This window comes from Coregonus clupeaformis, chromosome 6 (genome assembly GCF_020615455.1).
Source record: "Coregonus clupeaformis isolate EN_2021a chromosome 6, ASM2061545v1, whole genome shotgun sequence".
Classification (NCBI taxonomy): Eukaryota; Metazoa; Chordata; class Actinopteri; order Salmoniformes; family Salmonidae; genus Coregonus; species Coregonus clupeaformis.
This window is the reverse complement of record NC_059197.1, coordinates 44,467,697-44,486,576: the sequence shown is the minus strand read 5'-3', so window position 1 is coordinate 44,486,576 and position 18,880 is coordinate 44,467,697. Positions and strand designations below refer to the sequence as shown.

The following is an 18,880-nucleotide window of genomic DNA, read 5'->3' as shown; positions in this document are numbered from 1 at the left end:
TCTGAGAGCAACTGGGGTGAATCACGAGGTAGAAGCACTAATCCACCTAAAGTTTTAGAGCTGGAACAACCTTGGATTGTGGGAACTAACTTTGCTGATGTGTTACATAATATGTCAGGAAATGGATTTACATAGGAATTAGGAATATTAATGCCAAAAGTATTGGTGTCAGCCTGACTCTGTTAGTCCACTGTGGAAAACCCAGTAAATCATCAGGATATTTGCTAATATTATTTGGCAACAATATCTCGATAGGTGGTAAGAACGTACAGAGTGTATATTCGATTTTAAATGCATGCTTGGATAGTTTTATAGTACGGTAAGCAGTTGATGTGTATACGTAAGAGACACTGGGTGTGTTTTGTACAGTTTGGGACGTTTGGGCTCCAGGCAATCCATGATAAGCCATCTGTAGTCACTCCACTTATGTGTCTTTGGGGAGAGAATATGCACACATTGGGAATAGCCCTCTCTGTTAGCCCACTGGGCATTCTAAAGCTTAACAAAACATGTTAATTTGCTGCCATCCCCATGATGTCACAGCAATGTACTGTGGAGTGCCATCCTCCTCTTCCTCAATACAGTTTCCACTGTACCACAATGAAATATCAATCCTTTATTGATTCTACCACTGAAAGATGCCTTGATTTTCAGGTCAGAGTATCTGGATTGCTATAGTCTACCCAGACACAGTAAAACCATAGCTAAAGTGTCCAGTCGCTGGATAGTGTAGTATGATTGATTGACACACATAAATGTACTCTAAAGCTTAATACAGTCAGTCATCTCACACCTTTTTTTCCACCACTTTTTTCAATTGTTGGAATTGCATAACAATCATGCAGTCACTGTTTATCAAACCAAAATATCACTTCATAAGAAATAATGCTTAGTGATACTAAACTAAAGGGTGGATTTGGCTGTGTATCATTCTGAAAGAGCAGCACGGTATACTGGTTACCCCTGAACGACCCCAGACGCTCATGACTTTCTTGGGCTAGCCGAATGCACCCTCTCCATCCTTGACTCACCCTGTCTGGCTCTTAGGTTGGAGATGGAGTGAAGCGTCAGAGCATGAAATGCACTGCTCCAGCATTGTCTCCGGAGTTAATGGATACTCAACCCTGAGATGGTACTCTGAGGCAGGCAGGCAAGGAGAGGAAGAGGGCGAGTGGGAACTGGCGATAGCAAGATATACACTGAGTGTACAAAACATTAGGAACACCTTCCTAATATTGAGTTGCACACCCTTTAGCCCTCAGATCAGCCTCAATTCGTCGGGGCATGGACTCTACAATGTGTAAAGCGTTCCACAGGGATGCTGGCCCATGTTGACTCCAATGCTTCCCACAGTTGTGTCAAGTTGTCTGGATGTCCTTTGGGTGGTGGACTATTCTTGATACACACAGGAAGCTGTTGGGCATGAAAAACCCAACAGTGTTACAATTTTTAACACAAACCGGTGCGCCTGGCACCTACTACCATATCCCATTCAAAGGCACTTAATTATTTTGTCTTGCCTATCCACCTTCTGAATGGCACACATTCACAATCCATGTCCCAATTGTCTCGAGGCTTAAAGATCCTTCTTTAACCGGTCTCCTCCCCTTCATCTACACTGTTTGAAGTGGATTTAATAAGTGACATCAATAATAGATCATAGCTTTCATCTGGATTCACCTGGTCAGTCTATGTCATGGAAAGAGCAGGTGTTCTTAATGTTTGTACTCAGTGTAGCGGCGACACGTCATTCAGGGTTGTTTTGAGCTCCACCTGTTTAGCTTAAAAAAAATGTTTTTTCCTGTTTTGCGTGTTATTTTGGCATTAATACGTGTCACATATCAGTTCGCAAACAATGTAAAAACATTTATATCATTGAGTTAATAAAGATGCATACAAACTTGCTTTCTTGAGTAAGGCAGCTCTAAAATGCAGGTGTTTCAGCCTAGCTCAGTGCTTTTTGTGGTTGTGGGGCAGCAAGCGGAAAATACAGAGCGTAGGGGTTGGTAATGTTCTCTAGTTGCGCCGTGATTGGCTCAGTGTTCTGACACTCATGGGGACACTAGTCACCGCATAATCTACGGGTAGAGCTCGAAAATTCAAGCCCCTTGGATGCTGCCATAGAGTTACATTGGAAGTGCCCATCCAAGGTGGCTCAAGGTCATTGGCCACAGATAAAATGATGTCAAATCACATTATATCTACAGTAGCTTTGATTGGACTGATCATGTCAACATCATACTTTCAAAATCTTAGCTAGCAAGCTAGCAGTCATCACCATGAATCAAGTCGACAATCTACTGGCAAATCCTTTTCAATCCTTGTCATATGACGTGAAAAAATTAAGAGAAATTATAGATTAAACTTATCGGTGCTCATCGGCCATTGGTCATAAACATTACACAACAAGTTGGAAATCGCAAATTCAACATTGAGTGGTTTGGAAGGAATCAGTGGTTAACTGCAAGCAATGCAAAGCAATCACTAGCCTGCTATTCAGTGGAGTGGGAGTGTGGTCCAAGTCTGGGTTTAAGGGTCTCTTTTCCAAGCTTAAAAGGATAAACATTCAACATTGGCCATGCTGTCAATCCAGCATGACTTCTGACGCGCTCCAAACAACTGGAAACTCGGAACATGGAAATCTTAGACTTCAGTGAGTTCAAGACAACTGGGAACTCGGGAAAAAAACGAGTTCCAACAGGGAAAATACGTTTTGAACGGTCATCCAACTCTGAATGGCAAGTAGGGAACTAGGGTTTCTTTCTAGAGCTCCGACCTGAAGATCACTGACGTCATCATGATTCGACCTTGTTTTTTTCAGAGTTCCCAGTTGTCTTGAAAGCACCATAAATCCAGAGAATGCCAAACTTTGATGACAAAGTTTGATGACAAAATATGCCCACAAAGGACCGCCGCACCATCTTCCTGTTCAAGTGAGCACAGCACAACAAGGTGTGTCCAAAAATGTATTGTATGCTGCTGCATATATGATGTAATATGCCAGGGAGATATGTACACTGTAGCTAAGAAAGTTATACTAAGTGTATGTTGTGAAGTAAGCTGTTAGTAGCCCATGTGCCTCACCCTAATAATTTGGTCCCTTTTCCCTTCATAATTTAGCCTACTGTTCTGACTTGGTGGTGCACATGTAGCCTATAGCTTGTTTTAGAGAAATGTTATCATTGAATATTGTAAGAGCATTTATTGTCTGCTTATATGCCCCCTTTATTTATCCTACGGTTCTGACTTGGTGTACAGGGAGAATACTGTAAGAATGGCCCATGTTCGGAATTCTGTCGCTGTACATTTCAAAAGTGTTGAACAAATAGTTATATTGACTACATCCGGCCTAGCTCGCTCATTAATGCCTTAATAGAAATTACGGATTGCCTCTTATCCGCTCATCATCCCCTTATGCCAAAGTTTGTACATCTCAATTTTCTGTAGAAACCACATTTGTTTAAGGCAGTATATGAGGCTGAATGAACTGTTTCGCTGCCAGACAAGGCTCCGCTGATAGCCAGGTGTAACAGTGGTAAGGTGTTGGGACTGCTGTAGGGACTCTGCTGTTGGGACATCTTTATGTAGGCCATAACCGTTTGTGGGCACCGTTTGTCACTGTTATAGTGCAATTAATATATTGTTTAGTGTTGTGTTGTGTAGTGGCTTTGCTGGCATGCATCTAAAACATTTTTTTGTTTTGTATGCCCCACCAAGATTGACATGCTAAAATCGCTACTGACTCAGTGTACACTTACACTACACCACAGTTTCCTGATAAATTAGTATAGCAAGTTTATGTTGAATTACTACGGGGTAACCTTAGATCCAAGATATGTTATTAAGTTGTTATCATCCTTAGATTGGACTCACAGGTTATCACATAACATACACTACATGACCAAAAGTATGTGGACACATGCTCGTCAAACATCTCATTCCAAAATCATGGGCATTAATATGGAGTTGGTCCCCCCTTTGCTGCTATAACAGCCTCCATTCTTCTGGGAAGGCTTTCCACTAGATGTTGGAACATTGCTGCGGGGATGTGCTTCCATTCAGCCACAAGAGCATAAGTGAGGTCGTGCGCTGATGTTGGGCGATTAGGTCTGGCTCGCAGTTGGAATGAGATGTTCGACGAGCAGTTGTCCACATACGTTTGGTAATGTAGTGTACCACCAACATGTTTCCTGCCCCACGAGATATATATTCCGGACTCTGACATTGCTTTTTCTGATATTTCTTAATTTCTTAATTTCCTTTTTACTGAGCTAGAGCTAGAAACAGAAGCATTTCGCTGCACCTGCGATAACATCTGCAAAATCAGCGTACGCGACCAATACAATTTGATTTGATTTGATTTACTGTCCTTGTCTTCAGGTCCAGACCTTCAAACACCATGGGTCCCACTTCCATTCAGATGTGAAAATATATATCTCTCTAAATACAGCATTCTGTAGTATGTAACACTTTCTTTGAAATTCAGTTTTCGCATTGCGCATGCAGGAATAGACTGCACCACTTGCCAATGGCAGAAGTGGTTCCAAATGGTACAGTAATACAAACTACACCCTACAGACTGCTAGCCTATCATCATTTATGTTGAAAAAAAATCTTTGATAGCTTTTCCAAAAAGCCATGGCCCAGACTACATCTTCATTCTGTCTATCTGAAGTGTTTGAGACTTGGCTTACTGATATGAGGCAGTACAATTCCCAGAAAGCAGATGAACTCGCTGTGACTCACTTACTCTGGCTCACAGCTGTTTCACCCCAATAAAGCACTAAACACGGACAGCAATGCAAGTTCTGAAAACATCCTAGAAGATTAGTGAAAAAGGAATAAGAAATGATGATACCGATTTTGAATAACCAATATTTGATTAATGAGCTTGTTATCCAGCCTTTCCTAATATGGGGCTGTATTTAATTATTGGGATGCATATGGTTTAATATCCCCATGTTCAAAATGTGTCATTGAAAGAGGAAATATAAACAGTTCCTATGTTGTTCCTATGTTGTTGCTGTGCAAATGTGTCACATCTGAAGCCAAGTATATGGGAGGGGGGTGGCTGAGTCCAATGAAAGACAGATGACAGTGGTATTTGTATACCCTGTAGGTCTAGAACACAACATTCAGTAGCAAGCCAATTCAAAGGCTGTCTCGCCACTTGTCGTTAGCCTCAATTCACTTTAGGGCAGATTTTCAGTTGATGTCTATTGGTTTTAGACACATTTCATATCATCAAGTGGTTCACAAATGCCTGTTGAATAACGGCAGTAGCCTATATCAAACACATGAGCATTATCCACGTGTACTCCATCATACAGTTTCTTATAGGCTATGCCATTGTTTGTGGTGTGTGGAGGAGCCATTGCTCTCCTCTTTCAGCACACGTCCTGAGTCATTCAACCATACACACCCCTCTTCTACTCCCCTCAGTGAATCTGTCTGAGGCAGGGTAGAGTGGTGTGTGGGAAGTAGAGAAAAGGCTGAGTATGTAGAGGGGGAGGGGATATACAGCAGGGTGATATAGATAGGCCGCAATGGGAAAGAATGCCATGTGTCTGTGGAGGACAGAAAGAGAGCGAGGGAGAGTAAGGGGAAGAGGGAGGGAATAGGATCTGAGTGGAGAGTGGAAGCAGCCGGGGCTGACTGCTGAATGAAAGGGCCTGTTGCTCTCCACCACCGTTAGTTTTTTGTCCCACAAAAGAGCACATGTCCAGAGCAAACATAGGAAGGCTCTCCAACAGTCAGGCGCCAGGGGGAAGGGACAGAATCACCACTACACACAGACCTTTTGGAATTCTGCATCGCTCCATTACTTAGCCCTACAGGTGGCAGGGTGAACTACCATTGCTATGAGCAGGGTAAGTGTAAAGGGAGTTGAGCTGCTGTCCCAGTGGCTGTTGGTCCTACTGGTCCTACTCGTACCCCGACATGGGAACACACACCCCCAGTGCCTGGATTACAAGCCCCCCTTCCAGCCACAGGAGCCTCTGGTCTTCTGTAAGGAGTACGCCAAGTTTGGTTGCTGTGATTTGGAGAAAGATGACAAGATCTCCCAGAACTTCTACAAGATCATGGACTACTTTGACTACTCAGGTTACATGACCTGTGCGAAATACATACGCACCATCCTCTGTCAGGTAAATTGAAGTCTGTCAGTAGTCGGATGTTAGCTAATGCCTCCTTACCTAAAACAGTCCACAAAATTGCAGGATATTTGTAGACTGGATTATCTTTTTGAATGGTTTTAAATCTTTTTCACTTGTTATAAAATTCTAATTCATCACAGGACCTAAAAAATTTTTTGATACAGATTAAGATATCACATTTTCATGAAACTGTATTTCAATTCCGATTTTTACACAGTGGCACCCCCTGCACTACTGAAATGTATGTGAACATCATGATAATTACATAACCCAGGCCTTTCCAAATGTGCACGCTGTAGATTGGAACAAATTACAGTTGGAGGTATTATGTAAGGCCTTGCCTTGTCTGTTCGACCATGAGATACGACAGCACTCTTACCAATGGTGGGTTTTGGGGCCCGGAACCACAGCACCACAACATAATTACTGTAAATGGATGACTTATTTCTCCTCTCCAATGATGATAATTCCAGACCATGTGAACGTGTCCTCAGCTTTGCTTGGTTTTGGATCCAGTGGAAGTCACAGGAGGTTGGTGGCACCTTAATTGGGGAGGACGGGCTCATGGTAATGGCTGGAGCGAAATCAGTGGAATGGTATCAAATACATCAAATACATGGTTTCCATGTGTTTGATGCCATTCCATTGACTCCGTTCCATTATTATGAGCCGTCCTCCCCTCAGCAGCCTCCTTTGGTGGAAGTGAGCTGTTGTGCTCGGCTCTCAGCTCTCCTATCAGCCATGCTGAGATACAGGCAGTGTGGTCAGTGGCTGGAGACCCAATGCCCACGGCCACTTAGCCAGGGTAAACTCTGCTCAATGATGCCCTTTGTCCGGACAGTTGTCTTAGATACAGGGGGCTGCTTGTGATCTGTCAAGAGGTCCACTGACCACCAGCCAAACATCAATTTCCTGTGTGGCCACTGAACAGGATATACAGTATCATATTTCCACTGAAATAGTTGAAGGAACTATAACTTCTACTTGTGGTAGGATTGACTATTACAAAACAATTAGTAACAATGACGTCAACCATTTAACTCAATATAGCCAATCCTATACCTCCTTCCCAATGTTGGAAGCTGAGAGGTCTCACATTTACAGTGATCGTGGCAAAGTGGAACTCTGAAGGGTTGTCCTATATGATGTGGCACATGTGCACTCTCTCATTACCTCCCACCCCTTTTGGAAGGAGGGCCTTTTTAGAGGTTTCTTTGAGTGTATTTATGTTGACTTTGGTGACTCATGGAGGAAAGGAAACCAACACACACAGCTTTAACCCTACCAGCTCACCCTGCACTGTGTACTTAACCATTTTACTACAGTCCTTCTTTACTCTCTCACAGTGTTTGTGGGTGTGCGTGTGGTAGTGCTAGTCTAGGGATGTTTCCACGCTAAAATGTACAATTTGTAACATCACATCTGGTTGCCATCTCTGTGAACAAAAGGCACGTGGAGTTAAATTTGACGGATTGCTGTTGTCAGAGCTCCCCATCCCATCCAACACCATTCTAAATTACAGTGTTTCCAAAGGATTTCAACAGAACGTTATAGTTGGCGAAGTGACTGCATTATCAGGGCTGCCTGCAGTAGAGGCCAGAGGAGTCAACACCCATTTGACGAAACAAGATGAAACAGGGCAAAGAACAATGCCCAGGGCCCAGTTTAAAAAGAAATATCTATCTGGATTAGGCTTAAATGCATAGAAATAGAATGACTAGAACCGTCAAATCATTGACTTGAATGGGGACTCCCATTCTATTCATTCTATTTTATATCCATTTAATCCTATCTGATAGGTGAAATCCATATAAATAACTATGGAAAAAATTGGCCCTGTTGATTTTGGGCTGAATTAGACAATACATTATATGGTTAGGGGTAGCACTGGTATGTTTATTACAGAGAGTCATAGAAGGGTAATTGCAACCTAGATGTTTGTGTCTATGTTCGGCGTAGTTCAATAGCATCTTCCATTCAGACTCAGAGATTCACGTTTTCACCTTGGAGTGCAATTGAACCAAATAAGCATGGCATGATATCAATCCTGCTTTGCATAGCTTCACTGAACACTGTGCTCTTTGATACCATTTCTCTGGATAGTTCCATGACATGTACAAAGGAAATGGGACTCAGCATGGCTGGGTTTGTTTGTAAAGACTTGAAAGGGGTGGCACCCTGCTAGGAGATAGCTGGGAAACTATTTAAGATCTGCAGAAACAAATGAACCCCTCAACAAGAGCCAAATCTAGATATTTTAAGATCTAACGGAAATTATGTTGTATGTAAAAAATACATCATTCACTCCAAGGTGCTATGACGTGATATATCTTACATTTTGTATACAATCAAAGCATTTCATGCATGCTTCTATGTTCCTTTTAGAAGCTATATGCCCACATTTGTCAGCTCTTACCTACTAGTTTTATACTGTACCCCCAAGTCAGACACATAGTGTGACTGTGAATAACACACCTCCAGATTACCCCCTTTTTGTTTTTGTCACTGCCTGACAATCATGTGATTGCATAATCCACCCAGCAATTTATGGTCAGCAACAGATTTCAACCCGAGTTGGCCAGTGCTGTTGATGTTAAAAGTTTTGATGTTGAGTTTTTGAGCAGTGTCTGATGGCACCTTTGAGAGAGCATATCCCAGATTGAAATATAAAGAAATACAAAATTACTCAGCAGAACTCCAGAACACATTATGCCCCCTTTGCATTAGACTTGGAATCATATATATATATCATTAATCAGAGTCTTTGTAACAGAATTGTCTCTTTCAGTACCAGTTGTTACAGTGTTTATATGTTTTGCGTCATTGTCCCAATGGTTTACCAGTGTCTAAATGGGTGTAATTTTGTGGCTTTGACTTAATAAGGGATTGGACATTCCAAGATGCATTTAAAGAGGCCTTATTTATAGCCAGAATAGTCATTACCAGCTGGTCTGGTGAGTACTGGGAGGAGAAGAGGACATGATGAATTTCAAACGTTTTCTAACCTATGGAGAGTTCATCATGATAGCTGCACAATATCATGAACAGACATGGCATAGTATTAACCTGTAGAGTATGCTTTTGAAGTTTCAATATGAGATTACACAAATCAAGTGGCTATAGCCTACAGCTTAAGTGATGGCTCATTATGAAAGTTATCAGCCGATAAGGTAGGTCTACTGATCATGGAGTTTTGCTCATAAGTATGTGTAGTCCGAACCCCAATAGCTCTGCCACTTTTCAAACGAGGTTTCCTTATCCTTGCAGGAGTGCTCTCCCTACTCTGCCCACCTGTACGATGCTGAGGATGCCAATACGCCCATGAGGGAGCTGCCAGGCCTGTGTGGAGACTACTGCTCTGAGTTCTGGCACCAGTGCCGCTACACCATTAGTCTGCTCACCGACAACAACGCCACGGTGGGCATAGAGGAGGACCGCAATAAGTTCTGTAACTTCCTGGAGCTCAAAGACAGGGAGTACTGCTATCCCAACGTGCTCTCCGACGGCAAGCTCAATGCCAACCTGGGAAATGTTCGGGCGGACCCCGAGGGCTGCCTGCAGCTGTGCCTGCAGGAGGTGGCCAACGGCCTGAGGAACCCGGTGGCCATGGTCCACGCCGACGACGGGACCCATCGCTTCTTTGTGGCCGAGCAGCTGGGCTACGTGTGGGCGTACCTGGCCAACGGCTCCCGTATTGACCGGCCCTTCCTCAACCTGACCAAGGCAGTGCTCACCTCGCCCTGGGCGGGGGATGAGAGGGGCTTCCTCTGCATGGCCCTCCACCCGCGCTTCACAGTGGTGCGGAAGGCCTACGTCTACTACTCTGTTTCTGTGAAGAAGGAGGAGAGGATCCGCATTAGTGAGTTCACACTGTCCGCTGATGATATGAACCAACTAGACCACTCCTCAGAGAGGTAAGAGAAGTATCACCAAATGGCATGGACTGAATCAGAACCTGTGGTGTCATCGGCTCCATTCACATGCATGTATTTGACATTTTGAAACAATACAAATCTGAATGAACCAGCAGATTTGAAATAGAGATCTGCAACTACACTCATCCTATCAGATTCTAATTTAGTGATGTTTAGTCATGAGTGGTTTTCTTTGTAGAACTATTTTGGAAGTGGTGGAACCTGCCTCTAACCACAACGGGGGCCAGCTTCTCTTCGGGCACGATGGCTACCTCTATATCTTCATCGGCGATGGAGGAAGAGCAGGGGACCCCTTTGGCAAGTTTGGGAACTCCCAGAATAAGTGAGTCACTGTGCTCTATACATTTCAAACGAATTCAGGGGAAACAAATAAGGGGGTGACATTTGGTATATATCTAGCCTTCACCCCATGTTGATGTTCTTTGAAGGTCAGAATGATATGTTCACTTCAGAGACCTACATTCTCAAAGAGTTTAAGATATAGTTATCATTCAACTAAGGACACCTAAACAGTGGTGTTGGAGTATTAGTGCTAGTAGTGGACGGAAATGCTTAATGTGATGCGTCTGGCTCTTTACACTTATTTACAGTGATTTACCACAAAAAATTACAGGAAAAATAGGGGTTCAAAAAGTTCAACCTATAGCGTGACATCTTTGATTATGCCAGGAGAGATTTAAGCTACAGCAAAGGGACCACAGGGCACAATTAGTATTTTAGTGTGTTTGTAAACTGCAGTACTCAACCTTCTCATATGATACTATAGTGATACATGATTCTATTTTTAAAGAATGGAAAATCCTGTTGCCCTGGTAAATGTCTAGTAATTATTATATTCATGGTTGACTAATACATGTCATAGATTAACTTTATGTCTGAGCTGTAGTCACTTAGATTGTCATAAACAAGTTTTTATATTCCAGAAGATGAATTGACATATTTATGGATTAAAGCGCAACGTTTTCCAATTACATTTATACAGGACCTTCAGCAATGCCGCTCAGCAGCTATCCAGGAAAGTGTGATTTTATGACCTTACTTGTCAATGGTGCCAATGTTACATTGGGAGAGAATCTGTATGACCTCAACCCCTGAGCATTTGACATGACAAACATTCAGCTCAACGCTATGTGTACATTCATGCAGATAGAGACGGTACAGTTGTTCACAATATTAGCCTTGGCACTGTAGGTTTAGCTTTCTCCTGGCAGGGGCTAGGGCAGTGGTTGGCAGTACCCAGAATCTACAGAGTGTCACAGGGCCATTCAGAAACGACTCAAAGGCAGCCTAAAACATTCAGCTGAAAGTGACCTACCTCTATAATTATAATACAATGGCAGAATTGTACACACAGTGACTCTTCTTTGGAGAAAAACATCACTGAGCTTTGGACAGTCTGTGTTTTAGAATGCATTTTTATTTTGAACCATGGGCAAGGACAGGGCCTAACATTGCCAGTCAGGATGCAAGTGAGTGCCACCCACAAACCGGGTTGGTGCGTTGGTCAGTGGCCAGAGTCTGGATCTGCAGTGCCAGGCCAAATGTAATATTTATGGAGAATGTTGTCGGACGATGTCTGGCCTTTTCGCACCATGTGATAATTACTACAGTCTTGCATAGTTGAGTTTAAAAAAGACGTTTACCCCTCCTTTTAAAGACCTGAGTGGAGGTAGAATATCTGCTATTCTGTTCAGAATATTAGGGCGTAGATGTAAATGTAGTGCAGAAGAGGATGGTTGGAGCAGCTATAGGAGGACAGGCTCATTGTAATGGCTGGAATGGAATAAATGGAACAGTATCAAACAAATCACAAAAAAGAATGAAAACACATGATTGACTCCGTTCCATTAATTCTATTCCGGCCATAACAATGAGCCCATCCTCCTAACTTCAACAGCAGCAAGACGTACAGTAAGAGCAGGTGCTCTAAATCAAACCTTGTTATGCGTTATTCTCAGAAGAGGGTTATGTCTAGTTCATAGTTGGGTAGCTCTAGTGTATAGCAGAATTCATGCACGCAGAAATAGAGGGATCTTTACATCACAGCTTTACCCCGGGGGTGGTACTTATGGTAAAGGCATTCTATTGCGTTGCATTGGGTGGAAACATCCCTTTCAGCTCATCCCAGAAGAAGAAAGATCAGCAGACGGTTTCTTGACAGCCAATGAGTGGGAGGCCAGGGATATGAGGGTTGTGGGACCTGCCAAAGCTAATATTTACACAAGACGCTGTGGGCCGCATAATAGTATGTGTATATGTGAGAGAGAGAGAGAGAGAGAGAGAGAGAGAGAGAGAGAGAGAGAGAGAGAGAGAGAGAGAGAGAGAGAGAGAGAGAGAGAGAGAGAGAGAGAGAGAGAGAGAGAGAGAGAGAGAGGTCCCAATCTCATCACGGATAACTTCAGCATTTTAGCTAATTAGCAACTTTTCATCTACTTACTTTTTTTTTGCTACTTTGCAACTACTTAGCATGTTAGCTAACCCTTCCCCTATCCCATTTAGCGAACCCTTCCCCTAAACTTAACCTTAACCCTTTTAGCTAACCCTAACCTTAACCCTTTAATCTAACTCCTAAATTTAACCCTAACCCCTAGCCTAGCTAACGTTAGCCAGCTAGATAATGCTAGCCACCTAGCTAGAATTCATAATATATCATACATTTTGCAAATTCGTAACATATTGTACATTTTGCAAATTCATAACATATTGTACGTTTGGCAAATTCGTAATGTATAATACAAATTGTAATTTGAACATATCATACGAAATGGGTGATGAACATCCACAAATTAATACATACCATACGAAACGTAACATATCATACTAGAGTGTCTCAGATTTACGTAGAGACTAATACAAAATGGTCTGAGACCAGGTTGGATACACATACACAAATTAAAAACAATGACAGAAGCACACACTAAAATGCTCGTACATTTTCCTATGACTACAACTACAAGTTAAACTCCACCCCTGTGTGTGTAGGTCCACTCTGTTGGGCAAGGTGCTGCGTCTCGATGTGGACAACAACGATGACGTGGACCCCTACAGCATCCCGTCAGACAATCCTTTCCTGGGGGAGAAGGGCTCGCTGCCTGAGATCTATGCCTACGGGGTGCGCAACATGTGGCGCTGCTCCATCGACCGGGGCGACCCCATCACCAGGCAGGGCCGTGGCCGACTGTTCTGTGGAGATGTGGGGCAGAACAAGTTTGAAGAGGTGGACCTCATCGTCAAGGGTGGCAACTATGGCTGGAGAGCCAAGGAGGGCTTCTCCTGCTATGACAACAGGCTGTGTCGCAACTCCTCTCTTGGTGAGTAGGCTATTCCTCCTACAGGCTTGGTAGAAGTGGCAGGCTGATTCTCTATGAAGCATCAGTTCATTAGTTGGTGAAGAGGTTCAGATATTTATTAAATCTCTTAAGCAGTGTAAAATTCTTGCAGCATGTTTCCAAAGCAAGATAGATGTATTATTGTGTTAAATGTTTTCTCCTCAGATGACATCCTGCCTATTTTTGCTTACCCCCACAAACTGGGGAAGTCAGTCACTGGAGGCTACATATACCGCGGCTGCCAGATGCCTAATCTCAATGGCCTCTACATATTTGGGGATTTTATGAGTGGGTGTGTGTTTATACAATATAACCTACATTTTTCCAATGTTATACTGATTAATATGCTTAAAATGTTTAATAGATTGTCATGCATCGAAAAAGAGTTGATAGACAAATGTTCTTAACATTGAAAGATCATTGCCAAATGTTTCAAATGCATAAAAACAATAGCATTACAATAGTTTTTTTTGCCCTTAAACTCTCTTGACACATGCACAATCTGAGTGACTCCTTCTCTGCCTAGGCGCCTGATGTCACTGAAGGAGAACCAAAGCACTGGGAAGTGGGAGTACAAGGAGATCTGTATGGGAAAAGGCCAGACGTGCCGATTTACCAAACTTATCAACAGCTATTACAAATACATCATCTCCTTTGCTGAAGATGAGGCAGGTAACCTTGACAACTAGCTTTGCATGTTTTTGTGTCTCTTTGTGTTTTGTTCGTACTGATCCGTACATGAAAAGGCCATTAGGGGATGCATGCTGCTTGTGAATTCACTCACCAAAGACAACCATGGAAAATGAGTTATTTCATGATAAGCGTCTGCTGCTTTTGAACAGAAATAAATAAATAAAAGCCCAGTGGTGTACCACTTAGTAGTGCATGCTCTTTAGCTTCAGATAAGTTTCAAAAAGCAACCTTGTTCAGAATGCCTGACTTCAAAGCTGATTTGAGTAAAGTGGGAAGGGGTTCAAAAGAAACAGGTTGTCTTCATTTCACTTTGACAGTGCTGCATATCTTTGTACTGGGTCTTAGATCATTTTTCCCTCTTGTTTCTAGGGGAGCTGTACTTCCTGGCAACGGGAGCTCCCAGTGCGTCTGCCAGAGCGGGGGTGATCTATAAGATAGTGGATCCATCCAGGTATTAAACAAGTGTCACAATGTCCCAACAGCCAGGGGGCTCTGGGAATTAATCTCGGATTAATGGCAGATTCCCAAAACAGTCATACCTTTGCCAGATATACTAATGTCTATTGTCCATCCAATTATGAATGTGGTCTTCAATCCCCCTGTGTTTGTTTAGTACATCTCATACTTTAACTGTATAATCAGCAAATGTAATCGCTCTGTGTCACGTTAAGGGAATATCTGCTAAATCCTTTACCCTAAATGCAATTTACTGAATATAATGTGCTTATCTATGATAGAATTGTTATTCATGTGGTTATGATAACATATGATTAAAACTACACTATACTGTATTAGTAGGAGATAGTTGTCATGGGCAGCATTGGAATAAATTGATTGTTTGATGGATTTCTCTTTCCATCTAGGAGAGCACCTCCAGGCAAGTGCAGCTTCAAGCCCACTCTTGTCAAGATTAAGGGCAAGCTGATTCACTTCCACCCGAAGGAGGGTAAGTGACACCACAAACAAACACGCGTTGCTCTGTGTTTGCAGGCTATCATGAGTCATAGCGCAACACATCTCGGTCAGTTGGAGTGCTCTAAAGGGCTCTTCCTCTCACTTGACTTTCTCTCTACAGAGTTTGTCATTGACAAGAAGCCGATGACCACCGCTGCGCCCACTACCACTGCTAGAACAACAGCTACTACCATGCTCCGTACTCCTCCGACCACCATGCGCTCTATGACGACGAGACCTACCTACAGACCTCTAACTGCAACCCTTGCAAAGACAAGGGCTACAGTTAAACCTTCAACGATGAGGGCTACTATTAAACCTCTAATGACGAGGGCTACTGTTAAACCTCTAATGACGAGGGCTACTGTTAAACCTCTAATGACGAGGGCTACTATTAAACCAGCAACAACACCTTCCAACCCCACCTCAATGCAGCAGAGGCCTACAGGAACCGCTACACATGCACTGACCACCTCATGGAGGCAGGTAATGACGGCCAGGCCAGGTCATGCCACCACTCCTTCCCGGCAGAGGCCGTCGTTGTCCTACACCAGGCCCACTGTTACCCCGAAGCCCCGACCACTGTTGACAACTGGAGCCAGAAGGCCCTCTCCACCAACAGCACAACCCTTGACCCGACCACAACCACACGCCACGGTCAGACCCTCACCACTAGAGGTTACGACCAACCGGCCCCAGACCACACCAAGGCCCATGTACTGGACAGCTGCAACAAAGCCCACCACCCAGAAGCCTAACTTCACCCTCTCAAAGGCCCAGGACAAGTTCCTGAAAGGCCAGAGTGACAAGATAGACCGTTCCACAAGGAACCGGGTCAACAAGAAGGACCGGGGCTCCAAACCGGGGAAGCAGCGGCGCAGGAAGCACCGGGCTGGGTCTGTGCGGCTGATCAGTACAGAGCAGCTATCGGACCGTGGGCGGGTGGAGATTTACATACGGGGGGAGTGGGGCACAGTGTGTGATGACTTGTTTAGCAGTAAAGCGGCTACGGTGGTGTGCCAGCAACTAGGCTTCCCTGTAGCCCTGCGTGTGGCTAAACGGGCGGAGCTGGGGGGCGGCAGTGGCAGTATCCTGCTAGATGATGTGGAGTGTGAAGGCACAGAGAGGACGTTACTGGACTGCAAACGGGCAAAGGTGGGCAAGCACAACTGTGCACACGATGAGGATGTGGGGGTGGTGTGTGGCTACCACCACGATGAAGATAAATAATAAGCCAAAGGACGTCTGACTGGGGAATCATTGCTAGTCACTTGTGCGTGAACAGAAACTTCCTCTATGTACTGTACTTCAGGGCACAAACTGTGGTCAGACACATCTCACCCCTCTACTCCCCCACACATACTCACACACATGCGAATTCAAGATGATTAACAACAATTGTTGATTGTAGACTAGACTTTCTGATACTTTACTCAGAGGCAGAATCCCTTTCATTCCCTTGCCTCCCTTCCAGAAAAATTTGTATCACTTTACATTACTGCCCTCTGCTGGAAAAGAAAAAGACATACATTTTGTTGAAAACTTTTTAAATTTTTTACATTGTATGAATTGATAATCACATCTATATACATACATTTGTTTTGTTTTGTTTTTCTTTTTAATAAAAAAAAAACGTTTCTACATGTGAAGAAGTGATATCAGTCAAAATAATAATAATAATGATATAAGTGAGGAAAATGCTGGACATTGTGTGCTTTATTATTGTACAATTTGACAGATTATATATGTAAACTGTTTTCAAGGTACAGGGTGCCTTTGAGATGAATAAACTGAGATTTCAATTTCATTCTTGCTCCTCATTTCTGGACAACCAGATAAAACTAAACTGTTATCCGGAGGACTAACTTGCTAATAGGTTGTAGTTATACAAGTGCCGAGTTTAACCAGTTAGCAAGTCGGACATTTCAGAGTTTCCTAGTTCTGACTAGCACGTGAATATGGCATTATGCTGGATGCTGAGGGGTGGTTTCATGTGCTCATTGTAAATGAGAAACTGGGAAGTCGTAAATCCGACATGAATGTGTTCACGTTCCTCTGAAGTCGGAACAATTATTCAACCAATAAGATGTTAGCTAGCTTGATATTTCCCGCCCAGCAGAGAATGCTAATAATAAAGTTAGCTAGCTTGCTTAACATTGACACATGGTCAAACTAGCCACATTCTCCATATTGACTAGGTTGTAAATAATTGTCAAAAACAGATTTGTTGTAATCTTTTGGTTGAAAAGGTAAAAGGTCAGTGGTGAAATATCTCTATTTGACAAAAACATTTATCTGAGTTTCCCAGGCTACTACTTAAGTCGTTACTTAAGTACTTTACATTACTATGTATATATTTTTTTCAACTTTTACTTAACTAGATTCCTAAAGAAAATAATGTACTTTTTACTCCATAAATTTTTCCTGACACCCAAAAGTACTCTTTACATTTTGAATGCTTAGCAGGACAGAACAATTGTCCAATTCAAGCACTTATCAAGAGAACATCCATGGTCATCCCTACTGCTTCTGAACTTGCAGACTCACTAAACACACATGCTTCATTTCTAAATGATGTCTGAGTGTTGGAGTGTGCCCCTGGCTATCCGTAAATAAAATAAAAACAAGAAAATGCTGCCTGGTTTGCTTAAAATAAGGAATTTTAAATTATTTATACTTTTACTTTTGATACTTAAGGATGGATCAACATTTACATAATGGTCCCTGGAGGAAAATGGGGGCAAGTCATGCTTTTTCAATTTCAGTCAAGGGGAGGGTTTAGGATTTTTTTTTTTTATCTAGTCCAGGGGAGGGTAATGTAATTTATTACATTTCATTATTTCTCAATGTTTTAGAATTAGTTGCTTATTAGGCTATATACAGTTGAAGTCGGAAGTTTACATACACTTAGGTTTTAAAACTCATTTTACAACCACTCCACACATTTCTTGTTAACAAACTATAGTTTGACACAAGTAATTTTTCCAACAATTGTTTACAGACAGATTATTTCACTTATAATTCACTGTATCACAATTCCAGTGGGTCAGAAGTTAACATACACTAAGTTGACTGTGCCTTTAAACAGCTTGGAAAATTCCAGAAAATGATGTCATGGCTTTAGAAGCTTCTGATAGGCTAATTGACATCATTTGAGTCAATTGGAGGTGTACCTGTGGATGTATTTCAAGGCCTACCTTCAAACTCAGTGCCTCTTTGCTTGACATCATGGGAAAATTAAAAGAAATCAGCCAAGACCTCAGAAAAGTAATTGTAGACCTCCACAAGTCTGGTTCATCCTTGGGAACAATTTCCAAATGCCTGAAGGTAACACGTTCATCTGTACAAACTATAGTACGCAAGTATGAACACCATGGGACCACGCAGCCGTCATACCGCTGTCTCCTACAGATGAACGTACTTTGGTGCGAAAAGTGCAAATCAATTCCAGAACAACAGCAAAGGACCTTGTGAAGATGCTGGAGGAAACGGGTACAAAAGTATCTATATCCACAGTAAAACAAGTCCTATATCGACATAACCTGAAAGGCCGCTCAGCAAGGAAGAAGCCACTGCTCCAAAACCACCATAAAAAAGCCAGACTACGGTTTGCAACTGCACATCGGGACAAAGATCGTACTTTTTGGAGAAATGTCCTCTGGTCTGAAGAAAACAAAAAATAGAACTGTTTGGACATAATGACCATAGTTATGTTTGGAGGAAAAAGGGGGCGGCTTGCAAGCCGAAGAACACCATCCCAACCGTGAAGCACGGGGGTGGCAGCATCATGCTGTGGGGGTGTTTTGCTGCA

General features: G+C 42.8%; 1 protein-coding gene across 1 annotated transcript; it reads left to right on the top strand.

Moving 5' to 3' along the window:
* The first annotated feature begins 5,554 nt into the window (after positions 1-5,554).
* Positions 5,555-16,876, top strand: LOC121567409 (HHIP-like protein 1). The gene is made up of 9 exons (XM_041877435.2): positions 5,555-6,149; positions 9,426-10,072; positions 10,272-10,415; positions 13,076-13,404; positions 13,588-13,714; positions 13,949-14,094; positions 14,485-14,566; positions 14,979-15,061; positions 15,191-16,876. Exons 1-9 carry the CDS (start codon positions 5,862-5,864, stop codon positions 16,297-16,299), a joined length of 2,955 nt encoding a protein of 984 aa, XP_041733369.2. The 5' UTR covers positions 5,555-5,861; the 3' UTR covers positions 16,300-16,876.
* Positions 16,877-18,880: the final 2,004 nt, after the last annotated feature.